General features: G+C 36.8%; 1 protein-coding gene across 2 annotated transcripts in view; it reads left to right on the forward strand.

The window, feature by feature from the left end:
• LOC108698722 (sodium/potassium/calcium exchanger 4) overlaps positions 1–23447 on the forward strand; it is a 79917-nt gene that overhangs the window by 43318 nt on the left and 13152 nt on the right. Inside the window, exons 5-11 of one of the 2 annotated variants that reach the window (XM_018230435.2) lie at positions 6067–6151; positions 7229–7332; positions 8441–8515; positions 8914–8939; positions 9455–9508; positions 14445–14584; positions 20006–20178. In XM_018230435.2, the coding sequence (XP_018085924.1) occupies positions 6067–6151; positions 7229–7332; positions 8441–8515; positions 8914–8939; positions 9455–9508; positions 14445–14584; positions 20006–20178 (657 nt within the window). The remainder of the gene's footprint in view (positions 1–6066; positions 6152–7228; positions 7333–8440; positions 8516–8913; positions 8940–9454; positions 9509–14444; positions 14585–20005; positions 20179–23447) is intronic. The other variant, XM_041573018.1, reaches the window with a different exon arrangement.

Consider the following 23447-nt stretch of genomic DNA (forward strand, 5'->3'; position numbering starts at 1 on the left):
AATCACTAACAGTGCTGTGAAATATATGGGTATATGTATTGAACATATGGATTACATACACATTTTGCACTTATTTAGTGAATGAGCCCCTTTGTTTCCAAATTCCAAAGTTTCTATTAAATAAAAGACAAGCCAAGTTATGTTTAACTGAATTTGTCATGGCTGTATGTCAAACATCTTGATGCATTAAATTGCAGATTTAATTTCCAGTTACAGACTGGTCACTAGAGGGTGCAAGACAAACACTCTTAAAAAACACAAGTCAATATATTTTGGTTGATACGAGGTTAGGCGCATTTATTGCACCATATGAGGAACATCCACCATAAAGAGGAACATCCACAGATATAAGTGGGTTTCTTTCCCTTTCTAACTAGATTTAATCCATTTATTTTACTTTTATGCAGCTCACCTACTGATCCTTTTTCTGAAAACATTATTTTAGCAACCTTCATTGTAATATAAACAAGGCAATATAATGTGTATAATTGAATGCTTATATATAAAAAAAACTTCATAAAAAATAATTTCCTGAGTCGCCACCTGACATTTGTGGCTTAATCCAACAGCAAAGCTTGGGTGGGAATGGGCTAGACACAGACTTCTGCCTGCCCCATTTATCCCCATCAGCACATGGGCAAAGGACTGCACCTATTAAGAGAGGGAGGGACGGACTTCTGCTTCTAAATCTGTCATTGTAACTAGCAAGAGAGCTAGGCTGACTTGATAGGAAACTGAAGCCTGCCTACAGGCTGTGATTGGCTACCCCCCTCCCACTGTGCTTCTGGCAGTGACCATTAGGACATGCCCACCCCTAATTTGAAACACAAACTAGAACAGTAGCAGATATATGGGGAGTTCTAATAAATAGGCCATTTTTAAAAAATAATATTAGTTTTTATCCCATAGTAAAACCAGTACCATATTTAATTCATTATTGCCTATAAGATTGGGGGGGGGGTCACTTTTCCTATATGTTTCCTTTAATTAATGTTTAAATGATTTTTTAGTAGAGATTCAAATAATGGAAATATCCCTTATCTGGAAAACCCTGGGTCCCAAACATTCTGGATAACAGGTCCCATACCTGTACATGATAATCACTTATTTGAGAGGGGTTTGTGTGGGTGGTTTGCAAGATAAATGCTAATAAATGCCAAGCAAAGCATAGTACGGTACATTGCTGTAATAGCCTCTGTTTGTAAGTACGAATTGTATGTAAATCGGATGCTTGTAACTCGGGGACTGCCTGTATATGGCTATGCAAGATTAGCTCAATTGCTGTTAATCTTTTCTTCATTTTTTTCATATCTTGTAAAGGGTGGAACATTCGTGCTTCACTAAAATTCTAACTGTATCAATAATGCTCACACAGGCAAAGCACAACATTGTTACTTCTAGTGCATAATTAATACCGTAGCTCAGCGTGAGGGGTAGATTAAGTACCACTAGTTTATGTAACTTGAATTTCAGTACTGAATTCAGTGGTAATTTTTACTGCATTATTTAAATCTCAAGACACTAGCCTTCCCTGCTAATGTGACATTTCTGGAATGATTACAGCCAGGAATGTTTTAATATTTGCTCCACTTTTCTAATGTAGAGACGAGCAAGGAAAAGCAACCTCTGTTACTCCGGCTGTTATGTCATCTAAACCACAAGCTTAGTAGGTCACAGACAAGCACAAAAAGCCAACGTGCTTTTAATAATTAATGGTTCACTTAAAATATATTTGTGTTTATATGGTTCTGAATTATCAGTTTGTGTCTCTAAATAGCCATATGTTATGACTATAAATATCATGCAACTTTTCTAATATTTGTCAAGTATAGTTTGACAGTTGCTGCATTCAGTTCAAAGAACAAGAGATGATGTTCGCTGAATAGTTAAGAAAAGCCACATACCATACAAGTAGGATGACAACCTGTGCTTTATTGACTAGAGAAAAGCCTTTAGTTGTGTATGTAAATGTAAAATTATAGAAATTGCTCAAGAAAATGGATGTGCTTGAAGATCTTGTGTATGATATTGCATGAGCAACCTCTACAAATGGGCAAAAAGCCACAGTAATGACGAATGAAAATGGAGAAACTGGTTCCAGATTGGCACGGAGTTAAGACAAAACTGTACACTATTGCCATGCCATGCTCATTCAGACTCTATGCTGAATATAAAATAAAAGAAGATAGATTGATGGAAGAGGATTTGGATTGGTGGACGATACATTGACACCCTTCAATATGCTGCTGACACTAAACTCTAAGAATGAAGAAGCTGCATCATCCCAACTACTTTATTGCTAATTAATTCACCTTGATCAAATGTTGAAATAATTTTCTAGAGACAAAAATTCACCAGACACTCAACAGCAAGTGAAGCGGGGCAGACCCCTGCGTGTTTATTCAAGTCTTGTGATGACATCACAAGACTTGAATAAACACGCAGGGGTCTGCCCTGCTTCACTTGCTGTTGAGTGTCTGGTGGATTTTTCGTCTCTATGTATATTGGAGAGGTGCCGACCTCTCTTCCAGACACCACGCTATTTGACTGATTTGAGGCTGGGGATTCAGGAATCCTTTTTGTGAGAAATAATTTTTTAGCCACTAAGCCCGGAGCTGTGAAACAAATTAAATCTTGTATGAATATGATAGGGTGCACATATACTGGCAGATTTCATCATGTGATATGACATATTTTAGCAAAATGCGATAAAATCATCTACTTATATTTACAATGATGGGGTGAGAACAATCACAAAATTTACAATTGTTCCGACAACATTATCCCAATCTTAGACGTTTAAAAATGTTCATTGTGAAACCTTGTACTTCTTCATCTGCCATACACTACTAGTTTTAAAACCTGCCTGATTGATGAAACAGCTATAGTAGATAGATAGTAGATATATCGGTCAGGACTATCCGACAACAAAACCTCATTTGGTATGATTTTATTGGTACATGTACATATTATAGAGATATTCAGCAAACTGGCAAGTAGATAGATACAGTGTAGATAAATTGGCGCTAGGTTAATACATAGTATAAATTACAATACATGGCCTTTAAGCACAAGAAGAGATGATGGCACCAAAAATACAGCAGTACGTTCCCCCTGACCTTTGTTTGAGATATCCCAAAGTGATCCCCTTCTTAATCAGGGGTTTGGGACCATGTATTACATGAAACCGCAGGATGATGTATTTGGGACAATTTGAAAAATGAACCTGCAAATGTAACATATTATAAAACCTACACAGAACAGCTTTTGTTACCTTGTATAGCATGATGGCTGAGTGACAAGCTCCTGTTGAAAGAGCTGAAATCAATCTTCTGCTATGCACAGATGAAATGGCACATGTTATAAAATAATGACTGCGCTTCTCTTTAGCATAACTAATATATTGAATTTATTTCAAAGCTAGTGTAGGTGACAGAAGCGGCTGCTTTCCCAAGAGAAATGGTTTCGTTTGCAGGTCGGTAAATTTGTATGCTGTAAGCACTTCTCCCAGATTTCAACAACAGACACAGAGCAGAAAGCGGGGGATTTAATGACAAGAGAAGTGCTGGGGAAGTGCATTATTATTTTCTGATCCTTCTGCAGATATGTTGGTTGAATCTCGCTTCCCCCAAACACCTGCAGATTGTGAGCTCTTTGAGCTCTTCCCTGCTAAGCAGTGCTCTGGATACTTTGTAATGCCTAGCATGTGGTCTTTAGCTTCTGCTGAACTCTGTCCCCCCAAGATCCCCTGTAAACCACAAACCTTTTTTTTCTCCAGGGTTTCGATAAACATATTTTCTTTTATTTGTGTTTTTAAGGTGAATGCAGTTATTTTTATCACATTCTGTTAGCCTTCATATGGAGCACAAATATTTTCCTTTGTTGCTTGCTGTTAGCTGTGAACATATGTATGGCTTGACATACTTGTTCCGCACAATCACCAGGCAGATCCCAATATGTGACAGTAGAGTTGTGTCTCAGTGAATTAATTGGAAGAAGTGCCTTTGAGAATGAGAGGACTTTGTGGGACAGTGCTTATCAAATTGAGAAGATTTCAGTGCAATGTGAGGTTGCCGCTAATCTGACTCTCGGTGGCATTATGAAAGACTGGGTATATATTGGACGTCGGATATACAGTACATCAGACATCTATTGTCACAGTTATCCATGTAACTACTGCATGGCGATTAGTGCATTTGAGGTACGGATATCAAAGGTAAAAATACACCTGAATTTAAGCCAGGTTTAGGACTTAAACTCAGGTGTATTTTTTTTTTTATGAAACATGGGAGTATGCCAACTTATCTCAGGGTTGCTTTGTGTTTAACCAGTGGAATAGCATACTAATTCCCATCTGTATCATTATATGCCCTCTCCCTCCCTATGCTTTATGGGCTGTCAGACATAATAAATGGGAGGAGTGGAGTTCATTATGCAGAAAAGGATTTCATTCACCCTGCTCCCTGCCACTAACAACAAAGCAATGTATGGGTGTGTGTGTATATACTTGTGTTCATTACAGTTCTGCTGTTAAAGGATAACTAAACCCTAAAAATGAATGTTTAAAAATGTATTATTTTATATACTTGACTTATTGCACCAGCCTAAAGTTTCAGCTTCTCAATAGCAGCTATGATCCAGGACTTCAAATTTGTCACAGGGGGTCATCGTCTTAGAAAGTGTCTGCACCACACATATGCTCAGTGGGCTTTGAGCAGTTTAGGGGACGTAGCAAATTATCAAGCAGAAAATGAGGTTGGCCTGTAATATAGTCTGATGCTACAAGGTTGATTATTACATTCTGTTGCTAGTTGCACTGGTTTCTGTGCTGCCATGTAGTAATTATTTCTATTAATTACAAATCAGCCTTTTATTGTGACATTTATATTCTATGTGTACTGTATATTTTGAGTTGGTCCCTAAGCTCAGTAAGTGACAGCAGCACAGAGCATGTGCAGTGAATCAGCAGAACAGAATATGGGGAGCTACTTGGGCATCTTTTGAAGTACAGATCTGCTAAAGGGCTGTGGTTGCCTTGGCCTGGTATAAAAGCACAAAACATAATGCACAACATTTCTAGCCTACTTCTTTAGTTAAGCTTTATTTCTCCTTTAATACCTGTGAACGATAACATCAGATTCTACAGCCTCTAACCTCCCATACTATTCAGAACACCTTATTAGTAGGGTTATTATTACTTCTCTGAATTTGTACATATGCAGTAGCTGCCATATTGGATGCTCAAGCATTTACCATTGTCATCAGTACAACAGTAATATAGTAGCCTATGCTCTAATTATTTACTGTCTATTAAAGCAAATACTGAATTCTACTTTAAAATTGATGATAAGTCACCTTTAACCAACAATTAGTGGGGAGGAAAAGCCTTTATTAGCTTTGCTTGACAGCAAGTGGAGACATATTCTCTCTGTGGAGTTGGTCAGTGGCAACAGTAAGTCAAGTCAGCTACTGCATTTACCTAATTTATTACTGAATCTGACTGACTATATCTGACTGGAGTAGTGTGAGGAGACAACCCAATGCACATGCACTTCATTACTGGTCTCCAATCAAAGATGTAAAACAGTTTGCCACTTGCTGCATGACATCTGCAATATAAAATAAACAGTGGTTTGAAGAATGTACAGCCATTTACGGATCTGCTCTGCAGTTATTTCAAGCATTGTTGACTGTTGACCTAAGTCCTAATGTGCCAGCAATTTATTTTCTGCCAAAGTTTGCAAGCCCAAGCTTCTTGGCTCTTCGGCAATAAAGAGACCTTTCAGCAAATACCAAAGTGAATAATTATGAAATCTGCCATGTGAATTCTGAGCCAATTCAGAATATTAACTGTTTATCTTGACATAACAGAAGCTGCTTCTGCATGCATAATTGAATAGCATATGTTCATTCCACTATCAGTCACGTTGCACCAGAGCTAAGTTTCTTGTACAACAGCAGCCTCTTCTACCTGGGGAAATAATCAGGTCCAAACTGAAAATACAGCAGGTAGTGCCTAGTGGTATGACCATCCCAATTTTCTGAATACTGAATTCTTTATTACAGAAGCTGCACTTAAGTGAAGATGTAGCAGGTGCCACATTTATGGCTGCTGGCAGTTCTACCCCAGAACTTTTTGCCTCCGTTATTGGTAAGTTTGGCTTGCTGCACTTAATCACTAGTATTTCACACCATATGTATGGACCTTTGATGATGATGACATCAGCAATTTGATGTAAATTAGCCCCTAAATATTTTTTATGAGACTTTCCCCAGCATGTAGATTTATCAACTGCCAATATAATTAATTTTGTACCAGTGGGGCTACCTGCTGGTCAGTCCTTCTGACTGTACAGTCAAATTAATATACAAATTAATATACCTTCAGAAGTGTTCTGATGTTGCTCTGCTCAGGAAAGAGATCAGAATCCACAAAAATCCCACCTTTCCCATTTCCTTCTGAGCAGAGCAATATCAGAACACGTCTCTGTTTTCTTTCTAAAAGTATATCTCTCTGACTGAACAGTTACAGGAGCAGCTGGTGCTATTGTTACAAAATTTATTACATCAGCAGTTAATAAAAATTTATACCTCTGCAACTGAAAAAATAAATAATTATGGTAAATTGTGAAGGTGTTTAGAAAGGCATCCTGAGCAATTTTACACAATATTTAAGGTTTACTTCTCCTAACATATAGCATTATACCATGATACCAAGGGGGTTGTTTATCAAAGTCCAAATGAATCTCAATATTTTCGTCTACAAACTCCGATCAAATACGCTCGTGGTTTTTTACGCTTATTTATTATTAAATTTTCCCCGAAATTTGCTTCGCAGAAAAAAAATCTGATTTTCACGATTTTTCCGGATTTTTTCATCCGCTTTTCACGTTTTTTTTGGAATTTTCATTAGAAAACTCTGGGTATTGCACTAAACCCAGCGGACATCAAAAAATCATTGGGACTTCTCCCATTGACTTATATGCAACCTAGACAGGTCTGAGATGCCGGATCCTGATTCTGATTTTTTCAGCCTCAGGGTTTAATAAATTCCAAAAAAAATGTAATTTTTTAAAAGTCCAATTTTATTTAAAAAACAAATTTTTCGCGATTTTTGCAATCGGAGTTTAGTAAATAACCCCCCAGGTGTATATTTTAATATTATCCATTTGTGGAGGGCACCGTATTAACTTTCTCTCCTCATATATATATATATCTGTCATTTTAGGTGTATTTGTCACCCACGGTGATGTTGGAGTTGGAACCATTGTAGGTTCAGCAGTATTTAATATCCTCTGTATAATTGGTGTGTGTGGAGTGTTTGCAGGACAGGTGAGCAGTTTTTTTTAAATTTCCTTGAATGCTTTCTATAATTTATTGACTGATAATACTGAACACTCAAGCCTCAGCAACACATATTATAAAAATTATCCAGTGATAATGGGTGCTAGTTCAAAGATTGGTCATGGGACCTCTAGTTGTCACTTACAGATGTCTCAGCCTCTGTATATGGGATGTAATCAGACCCCTTGACACGAAAGAGTTAAATTCAAACACAGTGTCTAGTCCTTAATACTCTAAATGGTGCTCTAATCTGAATACTCCATTGCTCAGGAGACATACAGCAGCATAATGAGAGCACCAAAAAAATCTTTAGAGGGGCCCGGCGCACATAGCTGCCTCCACCCCCCACAACTACGGGGGATTTTAATTCTATAGAGAACAGTCCGGCCCCCCCTGTTCCACAGCCCCCCAGAACGACACAACTAATATACCATATGAAATAAATAAAAAAGCAGATGCCACTAACAAACAGAAAATGTGTTAATTTCAAGTTTATTGAGCTCTGCACACAACATTTTGGGGGAATCTTCCTCCTTTTTTAAGTGCTCTCACAATAGTAAAAGGTACAGGTGTATAAAGGCTAAAACCTTACCCCTTCATTACACATGTAAATGTTCTAGCTACATTGTAATGTACATTGTTCTAAATATAGTTTAAAAAATGTAATCAATTTTTATAATTTAGTCCAATCTGGTTATCTAATATTTTTTTGAACCTTGTCTACCTATGTCCATGTTTAGATTATCTTTTCCTCTTTCACATCCACATCACAGAGAATGTTTGCAGAAAAATTATCATTGCAATGCAGAGCACTCCATTAGTGTCATCAAAAATCACCCCTCCAAAAAAAATAAATTGTAAAACTAAATTATAAAGTAATACCATCAAAAAGTTGGAGCTTCTCAAACCTTACCTTAGCATAAGGCTCTACGTATTAAAATCACTTTCATTCATCTCACATGCATCTCATCTTGCATGTTTTACCAGACCACTGTGTGTTATGTTAAGGGAAATAGCTGGAATATGACAACATTGGACATGCAGCACTTAGTATTGTGTGATGAGACTTGTGCCATCTTTGTGTTCACCTTTGCAGGTTGTTCTCCTGACCTGGTGGTCCCTCTTTAGAGATTCCGTGTTTTACATTCTATCAATAGTGGCACTTATTGTTGTAAGTATGATTTACCCCATTACTTGCCAGAATGTTATAATTAGGGGGAGCAAATTAATCAAGTAGAGCATCAAATCCAAGTGTCTACAGTACCTCTGAAAAGTAGCTTTCATATACTGATTAGCTTTGTAAGGCAGCCATACATTGGCCAATCTTCAGCCTACAGCTGAAATGGACAGATATAAAGGAGCCATACATATGCTTGGTCACATTACTAGAAAGTTCTGACCATTTTAGGTGAATCTATATTTTGGTAATATCTATTTTGTGTATGAGTTCAGAGAGGGGCTGTGTCAGATATTATCACTTGGATTAGACTCCAAATTATGGAGTCCTGCTTTTAGGGCACTTTTTTACCAAATAAAACTAAAGCAAATCTTATTTTTTTTTCTTTTTAGTTCATATATGATGAAGTCATAGTTTGGTAAGTTTAATATAAGTTATTTAAGCAATGGAATAGTTAGATTTGTAGAGTTACTGGTTGTAGAGCCATAACTTTATTTGCTTACTTTGTTCTGAAAAAAAAAATCCATTGATATGCCAAACCCTGCAGAGTCAACTTGTATCAGTCCCTCTGCAGTGATTTATTTAGTGGCCCAAGAATACTAGTGCTGCCCAAATGTCCATGCCCCTGGTGTCTTGGAGTTATATAATCCCACCCGCCGTTTTACCCAATTTCTTAAAGGAATTGTTTAGTATGAAAATGAAAACTGGGTAAATAGATAGTTTGTGCAGTTTACCCAGTTTTTATTTTTACACGGAACTGTTCCTTTAAACAGCTGATTGTAGAATTTATTGTTGTATCAGCAGCTGTGATAGAAGTACTGATACAGTTCCTATCATGAATAGGAACGTGGTAGTACCACTTTAATCCTGAAATGCAAAACGGCAAGTTTCTTTCACTTATCATCTTATAACAGGTGTATTTTTTATTTACAGGTGGGAAAGTCTTATACTTGTAGTTATGTATTTCTTTTACATACTTATCATGAAGTAAGTCCCTTTTTCTGTTCTGCTTTATTCTTTTCCTGAACAATGAACCGTACATTTAAGACATTATTCTGGGCCCCTGTGACTGGGAAATGTGTTTCCTTTGGTTATGCTTCACAGAACTAATATGTCCTTTGAATGCAAGGCTTGGAATGATAACTTGGTCTATCTTAATTTATGGCTTAGTCAAGACCCAGGTTGTGGTGTAGTATCAAGTTCAAGTAATCAGTAATACTAAATATGTAACTTTATTACCTGCATTTCTGTTATGTTTATTCTGTGGCAGCATAAAAACAATGTGGCCAAAACTGAGTAATTTACTTTACTAAGCCAAGTTCACCACACAAGGGTAGCCCAGACGTCTTTACTGGAAGACAGGTATATGCAAGTATGTGCAAGTAAAATGTTTTTTTACAAATGCAATTTTGCATGTATTAATGCATCTAGCACATTAGTAAATGAGCCCTTGGGCAAGAAAAGTGTCCACTCATAGGAGGGGTCTGGCAGCATTGCATGGCCAATACTTTGTTTTGCTGTGATGGTCTGCCAGTTTGTACAGTGTATTATTTTTTTCTCTGTGTATATAACAGTGTAACAGATTTTATTGTGTTTTCATGATCGCAAAATTATTCTGCAGTGAAATGGGTCTGTTGCCCTTGTTAAATATCCCATTGCAAACAATAAGGAATACCCTTTAATTCTAATGTTCTTGGAATAACTAATTGAGTGTGTTGCCTGATATTTTCTAGTGTGATACACTTTTGTGAGTTCAGCAACATACTCTATCCAAGAACTTTCTTATTAGAATCCATTCAGCATTCTAAATACATCTTGCCAGCAAAATGGTGTTGTTTCCTCTGGCTGTAAAATGGTTAATAAAAGCCAAGAAAAACAGGGTTTAGGAAGGATTAAAGCATGACAAAATGCTAAGGAACTGCGATTCTGCATTCAATACACTATATAATAACTGGCGAGAAATAGAAAGGGTGCAGAGCTGAACCTTTGCTTTTGATCAGTTAACATAGATAGATGGTTGTCACCTAGGAAAAACTATTGCTTGCACAGCATGACTTGCTATATCAACCACTTCTGATCCTGTGTGGACAGGAGATGGAATTATTATCTGTTGCTGATGCTTAGGGATGGCTATTAGGGGATTTTATAGCATTTGAAAAGGCCAGTTTGTGATACAGACAATTGGAAGTCCCTGAACACTGATACTGATTTCAACGAACGGATACAGTTTTTGTGCCTTCCAGTTATTATCTATTTTATTGTTACTAATATTCCTTTACAGAAAATATCATTATGTTTGCTCTCTCTTCAACTAAAAAATAATATTACAGATTCTTTTTCTTTTTTGTAAATGTACAGCTATTACACATAGCAAAAACACATGAACACATTGCCAAATGTCTTAATAAGCCCACTGCTTAGAAAGGAGGAAGCATGTTTAGAGGAAAAATAAAGCCTTAAATATTTTTTTTGATAATGTGATATATTAAGGCTTTACATTTTCCTGTGCCTTTTAACACTTATTTTTCAACAGATGGAAACATCATATTATGCAGTAGTGATTACTCATCATATAAGCTGCTGAAGAACTTTGGGAGCCAGGGAGGAAGATCAGCATTGTTAACCTCTGTGTGATTTGGGGCTATATAAATGGCAGTTCTGCCCAGTTTCAGAACTGCTTATATTTTATTATTAGTGATGGGCGAATTTGTGCCGTTTTGCTTCGCCGAAAAATTTGCAAATTTCCAGAGCAAATTCGCCGCGAATTTGCACCTGCCGAATAAATTCACCCATCAATAATTACTATATCTATGTTAAGGCAGCTATATGCAGGCCCTTCAACAGCCTCCTTCCCCCTCTCTTAGGGGCATGATAATTAACATTGATGATAAATTCCACTGGTGATGTTGCCCCTATCCAATCAGCTATAAGATTTGAACGGTCACCTACAAGTTAGAAAACAAAAGCAAAAATCTTACTGGCTACTATGGGCAACATCACCGGTGATGTTTGTCTCCAATGTTAATAAATATGCCCCTAGGTGTACCTCCTTAAAAAATGCTGTAATGTTAGAGATCACCACATGATCATGAGATTGAGGAAGGAGAGAGGCTTTTGTTCTTCTTTAATGTACTATATATTTATATCTGGTGTATAGAAACAACAGATGAAAGCAGTGGACCAGGCTTGTTGCCTTACTTAGGCAGACTGTTGTTAATAACTGAGCACAAATGGTTAAATTCTGAAGTAAGGGGAGCTGCATTTTTTTGTCTAATGTAATATTTTCAGTAGGGTTGTTGTTTTTTAGTGCAAACTATTTCAAGTAGACAAAAAGTAAGTTAGGGAAAAAAGGTAATATTTCAATTTAATTTATACCAGTATCAAAACCTAGGGATACACAGAATCCAGGATTTGGTTCGGAATGCAGCCAAGATTCTGCCTTTTCAGATTCAGATTCATACAAATCCAAGTGCCCAGGCATTATGGGATTTTCTGTTGCACAAACAAGAAATATGAAACATTTCTTAACCATTTGCTGCGTGCTTGGTTCTTTCCCCCTTTTCCCCCTAATTTATTTTATTATTCAGCCAAATCATTTACAAGTGATTCAGCCGAATCCAAAAATAGTGGAATAGTTGCATACCAATTCAAAACCATAGATAATTTGATAGACATAATTCATACTCTTTTTCTTTTCCAATTGTTTTTATTGGCATTTTTGAATAAACAAAAAGAACAAAAAGCAGCAAAAGCAATAGCTCGGCAAAACATTTGACAATTTCATAATAAGAAGAGAATTATTACACAACAGTTCATTTCTTATTCATACTCATTATTCATATTGCCAGAGCAGTAGCGAGCGACAGAGACATCCTTAAAGGAACAGTAACATCAAAAAAGAAAAGTGTTTTAAAGTATGACTATGAAGATTTTCATTCATCCAGGTCATGGTATATCTAGTATAGGTAAATCTAAAAACAACTGGACTTGCTGAGTAATAAAGTAATACAAATATAATGCATTGTTGCCCTGCACTGGTAAAACTGCTGTGTTTGCTTTAAAGGAATAGTTCAGTGTGAAAATAAAAACTGGGTAAATAGATAGGCTGTGCAAAATAAAAAATGTTTCTAATATAGTTAGTTAGCCAAAACTGTAATATATAAAGGCTGGAGTGAACAGATGTCTAATAAAACAGCCAGAATCCAACTTCCTGCTTTTCAGCTCTATAACTCTGAGCTAGTCAGCGACTTGAAGGGGGGCCACATGGGACATTTCTGTTCATTGAGTTTGTAATTGACCCTCAGCAGATTCAAAAGCAACAGATATGACCCATGTGGCCCCCCCTCAAGTCTCCGATTGGCTACTGCCTGGTAGCCATGGTAACCAGTCAGTGTAAACCAAGAGAGCTGAAAAGCAGGAAGTAGTGTTCTGACTGACTTGTTATATGTCAAATCACTCCAGCCTTTATACATTACATTTTTGGCTAAATAATTATATTAGAAACATTTTTTATTTTGCACAGTCTGTCTGTATACCCAGTTTTTATTTTTACACTGAACAATTCCTTTAAAAACACTTGTTTCTTATATAAATAAGCTGCTGTGTAGCAATCTGGGCAGTCATGCAAAGGATAATAGGCTCAGGTTACACAGCAGATAGCAGATAAGCTCTGTAGAATATAATGGTGTTATTTGTTCTCCATCTGTTTTCAATTTCGCCATTGCTCCACAGCAGCTTGTTTATGTAAACTATAATAGTGTTTCTGAAGCAAACACATCCGTTTTACCAGTGCAGGGCAACACTACACGATATTCTCATTACTTTAAAATACTTTCATGTTTAATAACACTTCAAAGCTCCAATCATGCTAATACAATCAACACCTAGGGGCTGATTCACTAAGGGTCGAATATCGAGGGTTAATTAACCCTCGATATTCGACTGGGAATTGAAATCCTTCGACTTCGAATATCGAGGTCGAAGGATTTAGCACAAATAGTGCGATCGTACGATCGAAGGATTATTCCTTCGAATCGAACGATTCGAAGGATTTAAATCCAACGATCGAAGGAATATCCTTCGATCAAAAAAAGTTAGCCAAGCCTATGGGGACCTTTCCCGTAGGCTAACATTGAGTTCGGTAGCTTTTAGATGGCGAACTAGGGGGTCGAAGTTTTTTTTAAAGAGACAGTACTTCGACTATCGAATGGTCGAATAGTCTAACGATTTTTAGTTCGAATCCTTCGATTCGAAGTCGAAGTCGTAGTCGAAGGTCTAAGTAGCCCATTCGATGGTCGAAGTAGCCCAAAAAACACTTCGAAATTCGAAGTTTTTTTACTTCGAATCCTTCACTCGAAGTTAGTGAATCGGCCCCCTAACTTCATGACATCCTTGTGGATTATGAAAAATAAATTATGCTGATTGGAGCAACATTCCTGAGGATATATTCCTGTAAAAAAGATCTTATTTACAAGTTATTCTGAACTGAGAAAGCCAGTTGGATGATAGTGATAGTGATAGTGAAAATCTGCAAGGAAATAACACAGCAAGTGCACTTTTGCAAATTACATTAATTTTCTGCTTCTGAAATATTTGCATTTTTAAACTGCCGATACCAGGCTTTTAGCTCAATCGAAAGTCTGCAACCCTAGGGTTAACTGAATATATAACGTTCATCAAGAGTTAGGGTCACTGACACTCTTGACCTTCAAAAACAGTGTCTAACCTCTTATAGTTACACCTAACATCACATGCATCTGGGGTGGCGTATCTGTGACAACCAATCACAGTGCTAAGCTGCATCCATATTGGAGTATGTCTGTAAATACCAGTTATTAACATTACACCAGTACAAACTAGTACCTTGTCTTCATACACTCTAACGGGTATCCTGTCCTGATTTTTTCCTACTTGTACTTGGCAGGTACAATGAGAAAATGCAGCGTCTGTTCACCATTAAGAAGAATGTAGGAAATGGCTGCCCAGTTGGCAGTGAGCTGCAAGATGGTAATGTGTATAGTGACTTTGTCTGTGACGACCCTTCTGTGCCCTTGTTGTGGAAAGGTAAGGCTAAGCAGACAGGATGGAAGCACATGTTCATTTAATGCGCTGTATAAAATATATTTCACCAGAGCCACATAAAAACTAATGAGCAGGATTCAGAGATCGGACAAGGCATACTTTCTTGAGTAGTACCCCTCTCAACATTCAGCTGCCTGGAGATACTTGTTATTTTATATTTACAGGAGATCCATGGCTCTTGTGTACTACAATACACAAGAGCATAAATATAGAAAGTATGTGCACTGACATGACTAAGTATGATTACAAATTATCTCTTATAATATTCGTTATAAGATGACCATTTGAGACATTTTCAAAACTTGTAAAAGCTGTATGTCTTCCATTTTCATTATTTCGATTGAAGTATTAATGTGATTTTTTTAGTGATATTCATTTATATCAGTGCAGCTTTAAAGTACACATAATGTTATAGAAAAGATTGAATTATAGTTGTGTTTTCAGTCTAATTTCAGACCTAATTGTTTTCTTTTAGGATAATTACCCTTCTGCTATAATCGTGGATTAGATTAAGAATCTATCTTGTGAGAGACAGGCTGTGTGCTACTCCAAATAGCAGTAGAATGGATTGATTGGCTTTGAAAAACAAAAATGAATTGTTTTTACTTCTAAATTTGTAAATGGGAGAACAATCCAATATTCATTGTATCAAGCTGCTTTTTGTTGACTTACAATGGATAGGTGTCAGATCTGTTTTCTGATATCTGGATATTTTCTTTCATGTCTGCTAAGGATTTAAGTATGCCCAGTAAGTACATGGGTTGCTAAAACATTCTGCAGATTACAGATAAAGGTTTTTAAGAGATTATATTTCAGGTTGCTGGATTGACTGATTTGATATTGATTTTGTGGAAGTTTAGCTCTGCACTGCATTCTGCAGTTGTAGTTATTAAAGTATAAAGAAAAAGTACCCCGTAAAAGTACCCTCCATTGATTTCAATCCAGTCACACACAGCTGAAGCTAAGGTCAGAGTGTGACCGCACACAGGTTAATCAAATTCAAATCAATGGAGCAGGGGCACTGAGCAGATCGGCTTCTCTCAGCCTGCAAAAATATCCAGGCTGACAACAGCCACTAACAACAGCCTGTGTGTTCATAGCAGAAACAGCATATTAGAACAATTTCAACACAATGGAAGTAATATAAATAGAAATATAAAAAGGGAAGTTGTTATTTTTAATACATAAGGAGAAACTGACCGCAATTTGCATCATAGTGAGCCTTGTAACACACAAGATCTTATGTCAGTGAGTAATCCACTATTTTCTGCAAAGCAATATCAATGTGACCTATCACTCATGTCACATTTTTTTGCCCAAATTTTGGGGTTTTGATTCCCATTAATTTGCTGTCACAGCTAAAACACACATAACTATTACAATTATTAGCCTGAGCCAACTTTTTATGGAAATGCACTCACTCACTCATTGTAAATTAAAAGAATTTTAGAAGTCACAAAGTTCCATGACCTTATTTAGGCACAAGGTTGAAGGCCAATCAATTTTACACATGTCACAGAAACCTTGGGGTAAATTATATGATAATTATATGATAATAATAATCAGAAAAAGGAGCGGGAGAATGGCAAAATTTTGTGCCAACTTTTCGTTCTTCGGTGATAAACACATGTGCAACAACAGACTTCTGTTATCATGGTGGACCGGAGACCCAATAATAACCTTTAATCAGGGCCTTGTTTATAAATGTGTAAATGGAGCATTTGTCCATTTATCGCCATCTGGTTCCTGTACCTTACCTCACCTATCGAAATTCTGTCCATTGCACAGCCTCCACCATAGTGGCATGGCAGCATATACCTCACCTGGCCCGTACTGTAGAGTATACTAACATACCTCCCAACTGTCCCTTTTTCGGAGGGACAGTCCCTCTTTTGACAGCTCAACCCGCAGTCCCTCATTTGTACTGGAAAGTCCCTCTTTTCTCTGCACTGAACAGCCAGAAAAAGAAACAAAGTTTCTCACTTAATTAGGCTTTTAGCAGAGAGCCCAGAACAGCTAATAGGTGCAAATAAGATACTTTGTAACAATTTTGAGACACAAAAACACAGTTTAGATAAGGAGAAATATTTTCAAACTTTCATAACCTGCCAAATTTTGTAAAACAAACATGGTAATTAGGGGGTGTGGCCACAGAAAGGCGTGTGGTCAAAAAAAATTGCTGCGCTATATGCAGGAAAAATTTTTTTGTCCCTCTTTTTACTTTTACCAAAATGTTGGGAGGTAGCTACTAATTTAGGGTGTTCATGTGATATTAGAAGGCTCATGAAATCCATTAAGCTGAAAACTCAAGTTCTTATTATTCTCTCCTGTGAAGCATTATGTAAAATGCTGGTACAATAATGTTAGTACATAAAAGTATAAAAGAAAATATATGATCCAAGTACAGCATTAAGAGCAATTTTGAATTAAATATACAAGTAATTAATGCACTAGATAAAATCAATAAAAATACATAAATACAAATATTTTCACATGCTGAAATTTGTTCTCTGACGTCCCATGGAGTTATAAATAAATTACAAAAATGCGTATGTGTGTGTAGTATACATGTTACCCCAGCACTCAACTATATAGCTTTAAGAAAAAAGTAGAATATATTCTTGCACACACAAGCCACACCTACATGAACCCAACTGGTTTTAATTGAAATTTGGAGATGAATGACATCTTTGTTCTCTATATACAGGGGAGTGATGACTGATCCAAGCAGTGATTGATTTGTATGTATATGTATGTATGTATAACTTTATTTGTAAAGCACTGTTAAGGAGCCGCAGCGCTGTACAGTGCATAAAAGTACAATATATATAAAAGTATACATGGGGAGACAAATCACATAATAAATATATACAGAATCATAGGACAAAGAGCTTAAGTGCTAGGTGGTAAGAGACATAGTGGGAAGGAGGTCCCTGCCCCGTAGGGCTTACAGTCTAAGTGGATGGGATGCTAACATATAGGTACAAATTGGAGATAAAAAAGTGCACATGGTAAGGCATAGTCAGTAGGGACAGGACTAGGCTAAAGTTCTAGTGGTCCAAAAGGTAGACTCTTAGTTTTTTCTTAAAGAGATTAAGAGAGGATTCCTTCCGGAGGAATTCAGGGATGGAATAACAGAGGTAAGGAGCAGCAAGATAGAAGGGTTTGAGACGAGAGATGGCTGTGGATGTGGATGGTGTGAAGAGAAGGTGACTCTGAGAAGAGCGGAGAAGACGACTAGGAACGTATAGTGAAACAAGAGAAGAAATGTAGTGAGTAGCAGAGGAGTGAAGGGCTTTGAATGTTAGTAGCTATCCTTTGCTTAACAGGCAGCCAGCCACGCTAAGGATTTTAGTTGGAGTTGAGCTGGTTCCCTTTTAGGAGAGAGCAGAAGGATCCTGGTAGCAGAGTTTAAGATTGATTGGAGGGGAGAGAGATGGGAGTCAGGAAGACCAGTTAGGATGAGATTGCAATAGTTTAAACGGGATAAGATAAGGGCATGGATTAGGGTTTTGGCTGTTGTTTGCGAAAGAAATGGGCGTATCTTGGCTTTATTGCAGAGGAAGAAACGACAGGTTTTGGCAGTATTATTAATATGATTAGAGAAGGAGAGAGACTGGTCAAAGATGACCCCTAAGCAACGTGCTGAGTTAACCGGGTTAATAGTCATGCCATCAATAGTAATGGTGAAAGGAAGGGCTCGGGTTTGGGTGGAAAGACCAGGTATCAATGTGCACGAATTCAGAGGAACCCAGAATAATTTTATATAAATAAGCAAATAAACTCTGTCTCTATGACCCTCTACTAATAATATTTTATATAATTTCTTGTTTCTTTCAATGTGCATCTCTAACCTCAGTCTGCTCATTTCTCATATTCCTTACATGCTTAGAGTGGCTATAATTTCACTACCTTCTACTTACTGTGAGTAATACTCTCCAAACCATACTTCTGGCTTCAAATACTAAACCAGTTCTGTCCCTTTAGCTGCTGTTGGACTACAGCTGTCAGCCATCCTCCGGTTGTGGAGTGATCATAGGAGTTGTAGTTCTACAACAGCTGGAAGGCAGTCCTTTATGAAACTAACCATTTATGCACTTGTATGTCACTTACAATTCTGATGTGCTTGCTCAGAATACTGCGGCACTGCTATAAATTGCTTGCTCTGTATAACTAATTATTCTCACATTTTGTGCTTCCTGTCTGCTTAGCCCTTTGTGCTGGTTATTGCTACAATATTTCCTGCTTGGTAATATGTGTGTGTTTGTGCTTGTGTCCTTATTACTAATGTATCTTTTCTCCTAGTCTGCAGCATAGATTATACAACACACTATTGTTGGCTACAGATGCAGTTTTCAAATCTACTCATAGTGCAGTCCTTCTGATGCATCTGTTCCTAAAGCCTTCTGGAACCAATATTTATTGGGCAACTAAGTGAAAACATATAGTCACAGAGAATTTCATGAAACACACTTATTTTAGGATAAAGGGTTGGTATTAGTCAGTTTTGGCACTGCTTTTGGGTGTTTTTATCTAAAATAGAGCTAACTTGAGATGGTAAACAATTATTGGCCTATATGTTTAGTTTCTTTAGGAAAACCATATCTAAGAGAGTAAGAACCTTACATCAGTTATTCTAGTAGAACTCTATTAAAAATGTTTATTGTGCCTGAAAAACTGTATATTGTTGAACAAAACAGAATTGAAACGTATTTGTTGGTAGTTATACGACTATATCTTTCCCCTTCCCCAATTCTCTACTTTTACTTTTTACTGAGAGAGCCCCTCATTCCACTTTATAGTGGAACCAATAACATCTGCACAGGACCAAAACATGAATATACTTAAAAGCTGTGAGCTCATATTTCCAACAAGTTTCATTAAACTTCTTAAATTAGCTGTGAATGTTCAAAAAGTGCATTTAGATTTCCCGTGTTAAAATGAACCTACAGTCCTGAAGCATCAGTCAGTTGACCCAACATGACTTACAAGCGCAACATTGGTGTCTTTGCAATACTTGATCACCATGATCTACTTCTTGTACATAGCTTGTGTGAAACTACTGCTATTTTTCCTGTGCATTTAGCTTTTTGAAGAGAGAAGTGAATTTACAAAACAGGATTTTGAACCATAGTAGCAGTAACGCTTAGCAATGAGCTATAATTGGTCATCTGCTGTACAGCTAATGAATAGAAGTTCGACTATAGTTGATATTGGTTAAAAGAGTAAACCTTATCCCTGTGTTATAAATTCTCCTCTCTGTAACTCGTAGGTCAACAACAGGTGAAAGGCCCATATTTGACAACCTTGGTGTGAGATATTGGTATCTTAATTGCAGTTGCACATTACCGGTTATGGATGAATTATTCTAGACAATTTTAACCTTGTCTTTCCCATCAATAGTAAAGGCAAACCAGCAGTATAACAGCAGGAGCTCGGTAGTAATGGTGGATGAGATCATATGCTCCAGTCCTCCCAAGTATCGGTTTCCTGAAGCTGGCTTACGAATAATGATTACCAACAAGTTTCCCCCAAGAACTCGCTTAAGAATGGCCAGCAGGCTCATAATAAATGAGGTGGGCTTCACATTGCAATGTTTAATGTAACTTAGTGGGAGGTATTGTTTCAGCTTTTAAACTCTGTAGCCAAAATGTTTGTGAAAAGTACTACAATGTCTACAAGCTTTGATCCCCTTAAAGAGATACTGACACCAGAAAAATTAACCTTTTTTTTACATCTACTATAAAATTGACTTTGAATGCTTTTTATAATTTTGCCCAATGCTTTTACATTACCTATCTGACTCCCTGTGCTCGTCTATAAGGGGGCTGCCATATTTGTGAAGCAGGAGTCTGTTAGCATTAGAAACTTTAACTGACAGGCAAAGATGGGACAATCAGGTTGTCAAAACAGTCAGGTTTAGGAACTTCAACCAACAATTACTTACAAAAACAAATCTCTCAGCAAAAAACAATCAGCATGACCTATAGGTAACTTTTAATGTACATTCATAGTTTAAAACAGTAGTTTTCTAGTGTCAGTATCACTTTAAGGCTCTTATTTATTGTTCATCAATATCTGCTGTTAGACTTGTTGTTGCTTTGTAGATATTTGTTAATAATATTTCCAGAGCAATGGGTATAGAATGGCATAGTGATTGCCATCAAGCAAAAAAAGCCACAGGGATGTAAATGGTGATGTCACTGTTTGCATCCAGTGCGGCCATAGAACTTGGTAAATAGTGTTTAAGCCACTTTGAAGTGTATTTGTAAAACAGCATTAACTGACTGCTTATTACTGTACAGTCCTGCTTTAAATCATTGAAGAGCAAAATATTTTACCATGCAACATTAGTTTATGTCCCATTGTAGCTATGTGTGTTCTGCTATATATCACATATATATATATTTGTTTTTGTAAGCACAAAAATTACAGAAATGTGACTTGACTTTATGCAGCACATGCTCATCTCACTTACAGATTCCTTTTGATCTGGCTACAGCACATTCCCTTTCATATATAGTTTGCATATGTTGTATGTTTTATAAAATGCTATAAATGCAGGAGAATTGCAGATGTGGCTTATAGTTTCATTGCTGTGTATGGTAACCATAAACTGTTACAATAACCTTTTTTTAATGTTCTTCCCCAGTAAGTTGAAAAGCAATGGCATTTGCATGATAGGTTTAGTGGGTAAAACTGCAGTGCATCACAGGAGCAGCTGCTAGGGGGACCCAGAGCCTGAAGCATTTTGGCTGTAAAAGGAAACAGATCAAAGCGTACTTTCCATAGAACAGCAAATACCATTTTCTGTCAATAATACAACCATGAGCAATGCACTCCAGACAAAGAAGAGGTTTGATGTTAAGGATAAGAGGGAACACAGCCCTTATATAGAGGTTTGAGTTTGAGATTTTTTTTCTTTGTGTACTCATACTTTAATTCTGATTTTTTTTTAATAGAAAATGACAGTATTTTAAAGTATATTGGCAGCATACCACAGCAGGAGGGGCTGAGATATTCAACATCATTAGATTCATTAGAGGCAACACCCATATGTCCTTGATGTGCTTGTGGTCTTGTTCTGACCTGGAACCTGCTGCTTAAACCTGACCTGTTGTTACTGATTTGACTGCACTTCAGTCCTGCCTGACTCAGCAAAGGGTCTAGCTGGCTACTCTGCTGACTTCTGGATTCCTCCTGGTCCTCACAACCATTAGCCTGGCATAACATAGGATTTTAATTTAACATAGGATTTTAGAATGGGGGACCAAACTTTTGTATAGCCTTATGAAAGGGACTTGGCCTGGAACATACAGGGAGTTATTCACGAGAATCCAAATTTATCTCATATTTTATTTAAAAAAAAAACCACGACCAAACTCCCATTCCCAATTTTAGCTTATGTATTAATAAAAAACTTTAATTGGATCACGGAAAAACCCAAATCACTTGATTTTTTTGGGCTTTTTCCTGAATTGCTCAAATTTTTCTGGCTTTTCCCCTGAATTGCATACCTTTTTTCGGGCTTTTTTCCCAAATGGCTTGATTTTTTTGAGTTTTTGCCCAAAACCCCCAAAAAAAGTCAGATTTTCAGCCTAAACCCAGCACAGACCACGAAAAATTATACAGGACCTCGACAGGGCTGAGATGGCGGAAACTGGCTTTTTGCAGCATTGGGGTATAATAAATGACAAAAAATTCAAGTTTTTTTTCCTTGAAAAATTTGAGTTTTCTAGTGAAAATAACTAACATTTTTCGAGATTTTAACATTCTAATTTTAATAAATAACCCCCTTAGTGATATGACAAATTTTCAGTTACTATTCTACTTAAAATTCAACTTTTGACTGCTGCTTTTTACATCATACAAGCTTATAGGAATATAGGTTAAAATTATAGGTATAAAATATTGATTCATTTTAGTACTAGTTCCATAAGGTCTTTGGTTCTGTACTAACTGATGCTTCAGTGGAAAAAGAACCTTTACCAAGATACTAACCATCAGGAAATCATTACTGGAAATTATATTAAAACCTTATGATTGTTCCTTAAATCTGTATGGCCTTATACTTTTGGTGGGAAGATTTGGTGTTTGTGTTATAGCTGACACAATATACTAGCAGTGAAGCTTTCCTGTATGCAGAACATTCTAGGCCACATTAGAATAGTGAATTTCCCTAATGCAATCTTTCCTCAGCTGTCAGGTATTTTAAGCACATCTGCTGCTGCCCTTTTCCCACTGAGTAGGTAGAAAGAAGATCGAAGCCCACACACTTATAGCTAAAAAAGTATTTTAGGTGACACAGATTCCTATTCAATTAAAATAAACACTTAAAAGAAAAATTGCTCATATTTCCCCTTAGATTTATCAGACATATGTATTTGTATTTAAAATTACACAGAATGCTACTGTTTTGTTCATGTAGATCTGAAACAGTCTAAAAATACACATATTGTATTCCTTATTTCTCGTGTTAATGAATACTTTATTACTTTATAGGATCTCATTTATGGCTTTGTTGTGATTTAATATGTTGTGGAGGTGCTTCTACCTGGTACTTTCAGTTTGCATATGAACCTAAAACATTCATTCTCTGCCACAGGGTGAGTCATTTAGGAATGTGATGCTGCCAAGCATTTCCAAGAAGGCTGAGGGTTCTTTCCTTGTATTCTTCACCGGGCCGTGGCTACAAGAGTTATATATGGTGTTTGGTGCCTAAAGGGCAAGGAAGGCTGCCAATTTGTTATAATACCTATAAACTATGTGACAATAATCCTATGCATTGAAAATTAGACCATCCTGGCTGTCATGCACTTTAATTATCCAATGAACACCATTTAAA

This window comes from Xenopus laevis, chromosome 8L (genome assembly GCF_017654675.1).
Source record: "Xenopus laevis strain J_2021 chromosome 8L, Xenopus_laevis_v10.1, whole genome shotgun sequence".
Classification (NCBI taxonomy): domain Eukaryota; kingdom Metazoa; phylum Chordata; class Amphibia; order Anura; family Pipidae; genus Xenopus; species Xenopus laevis.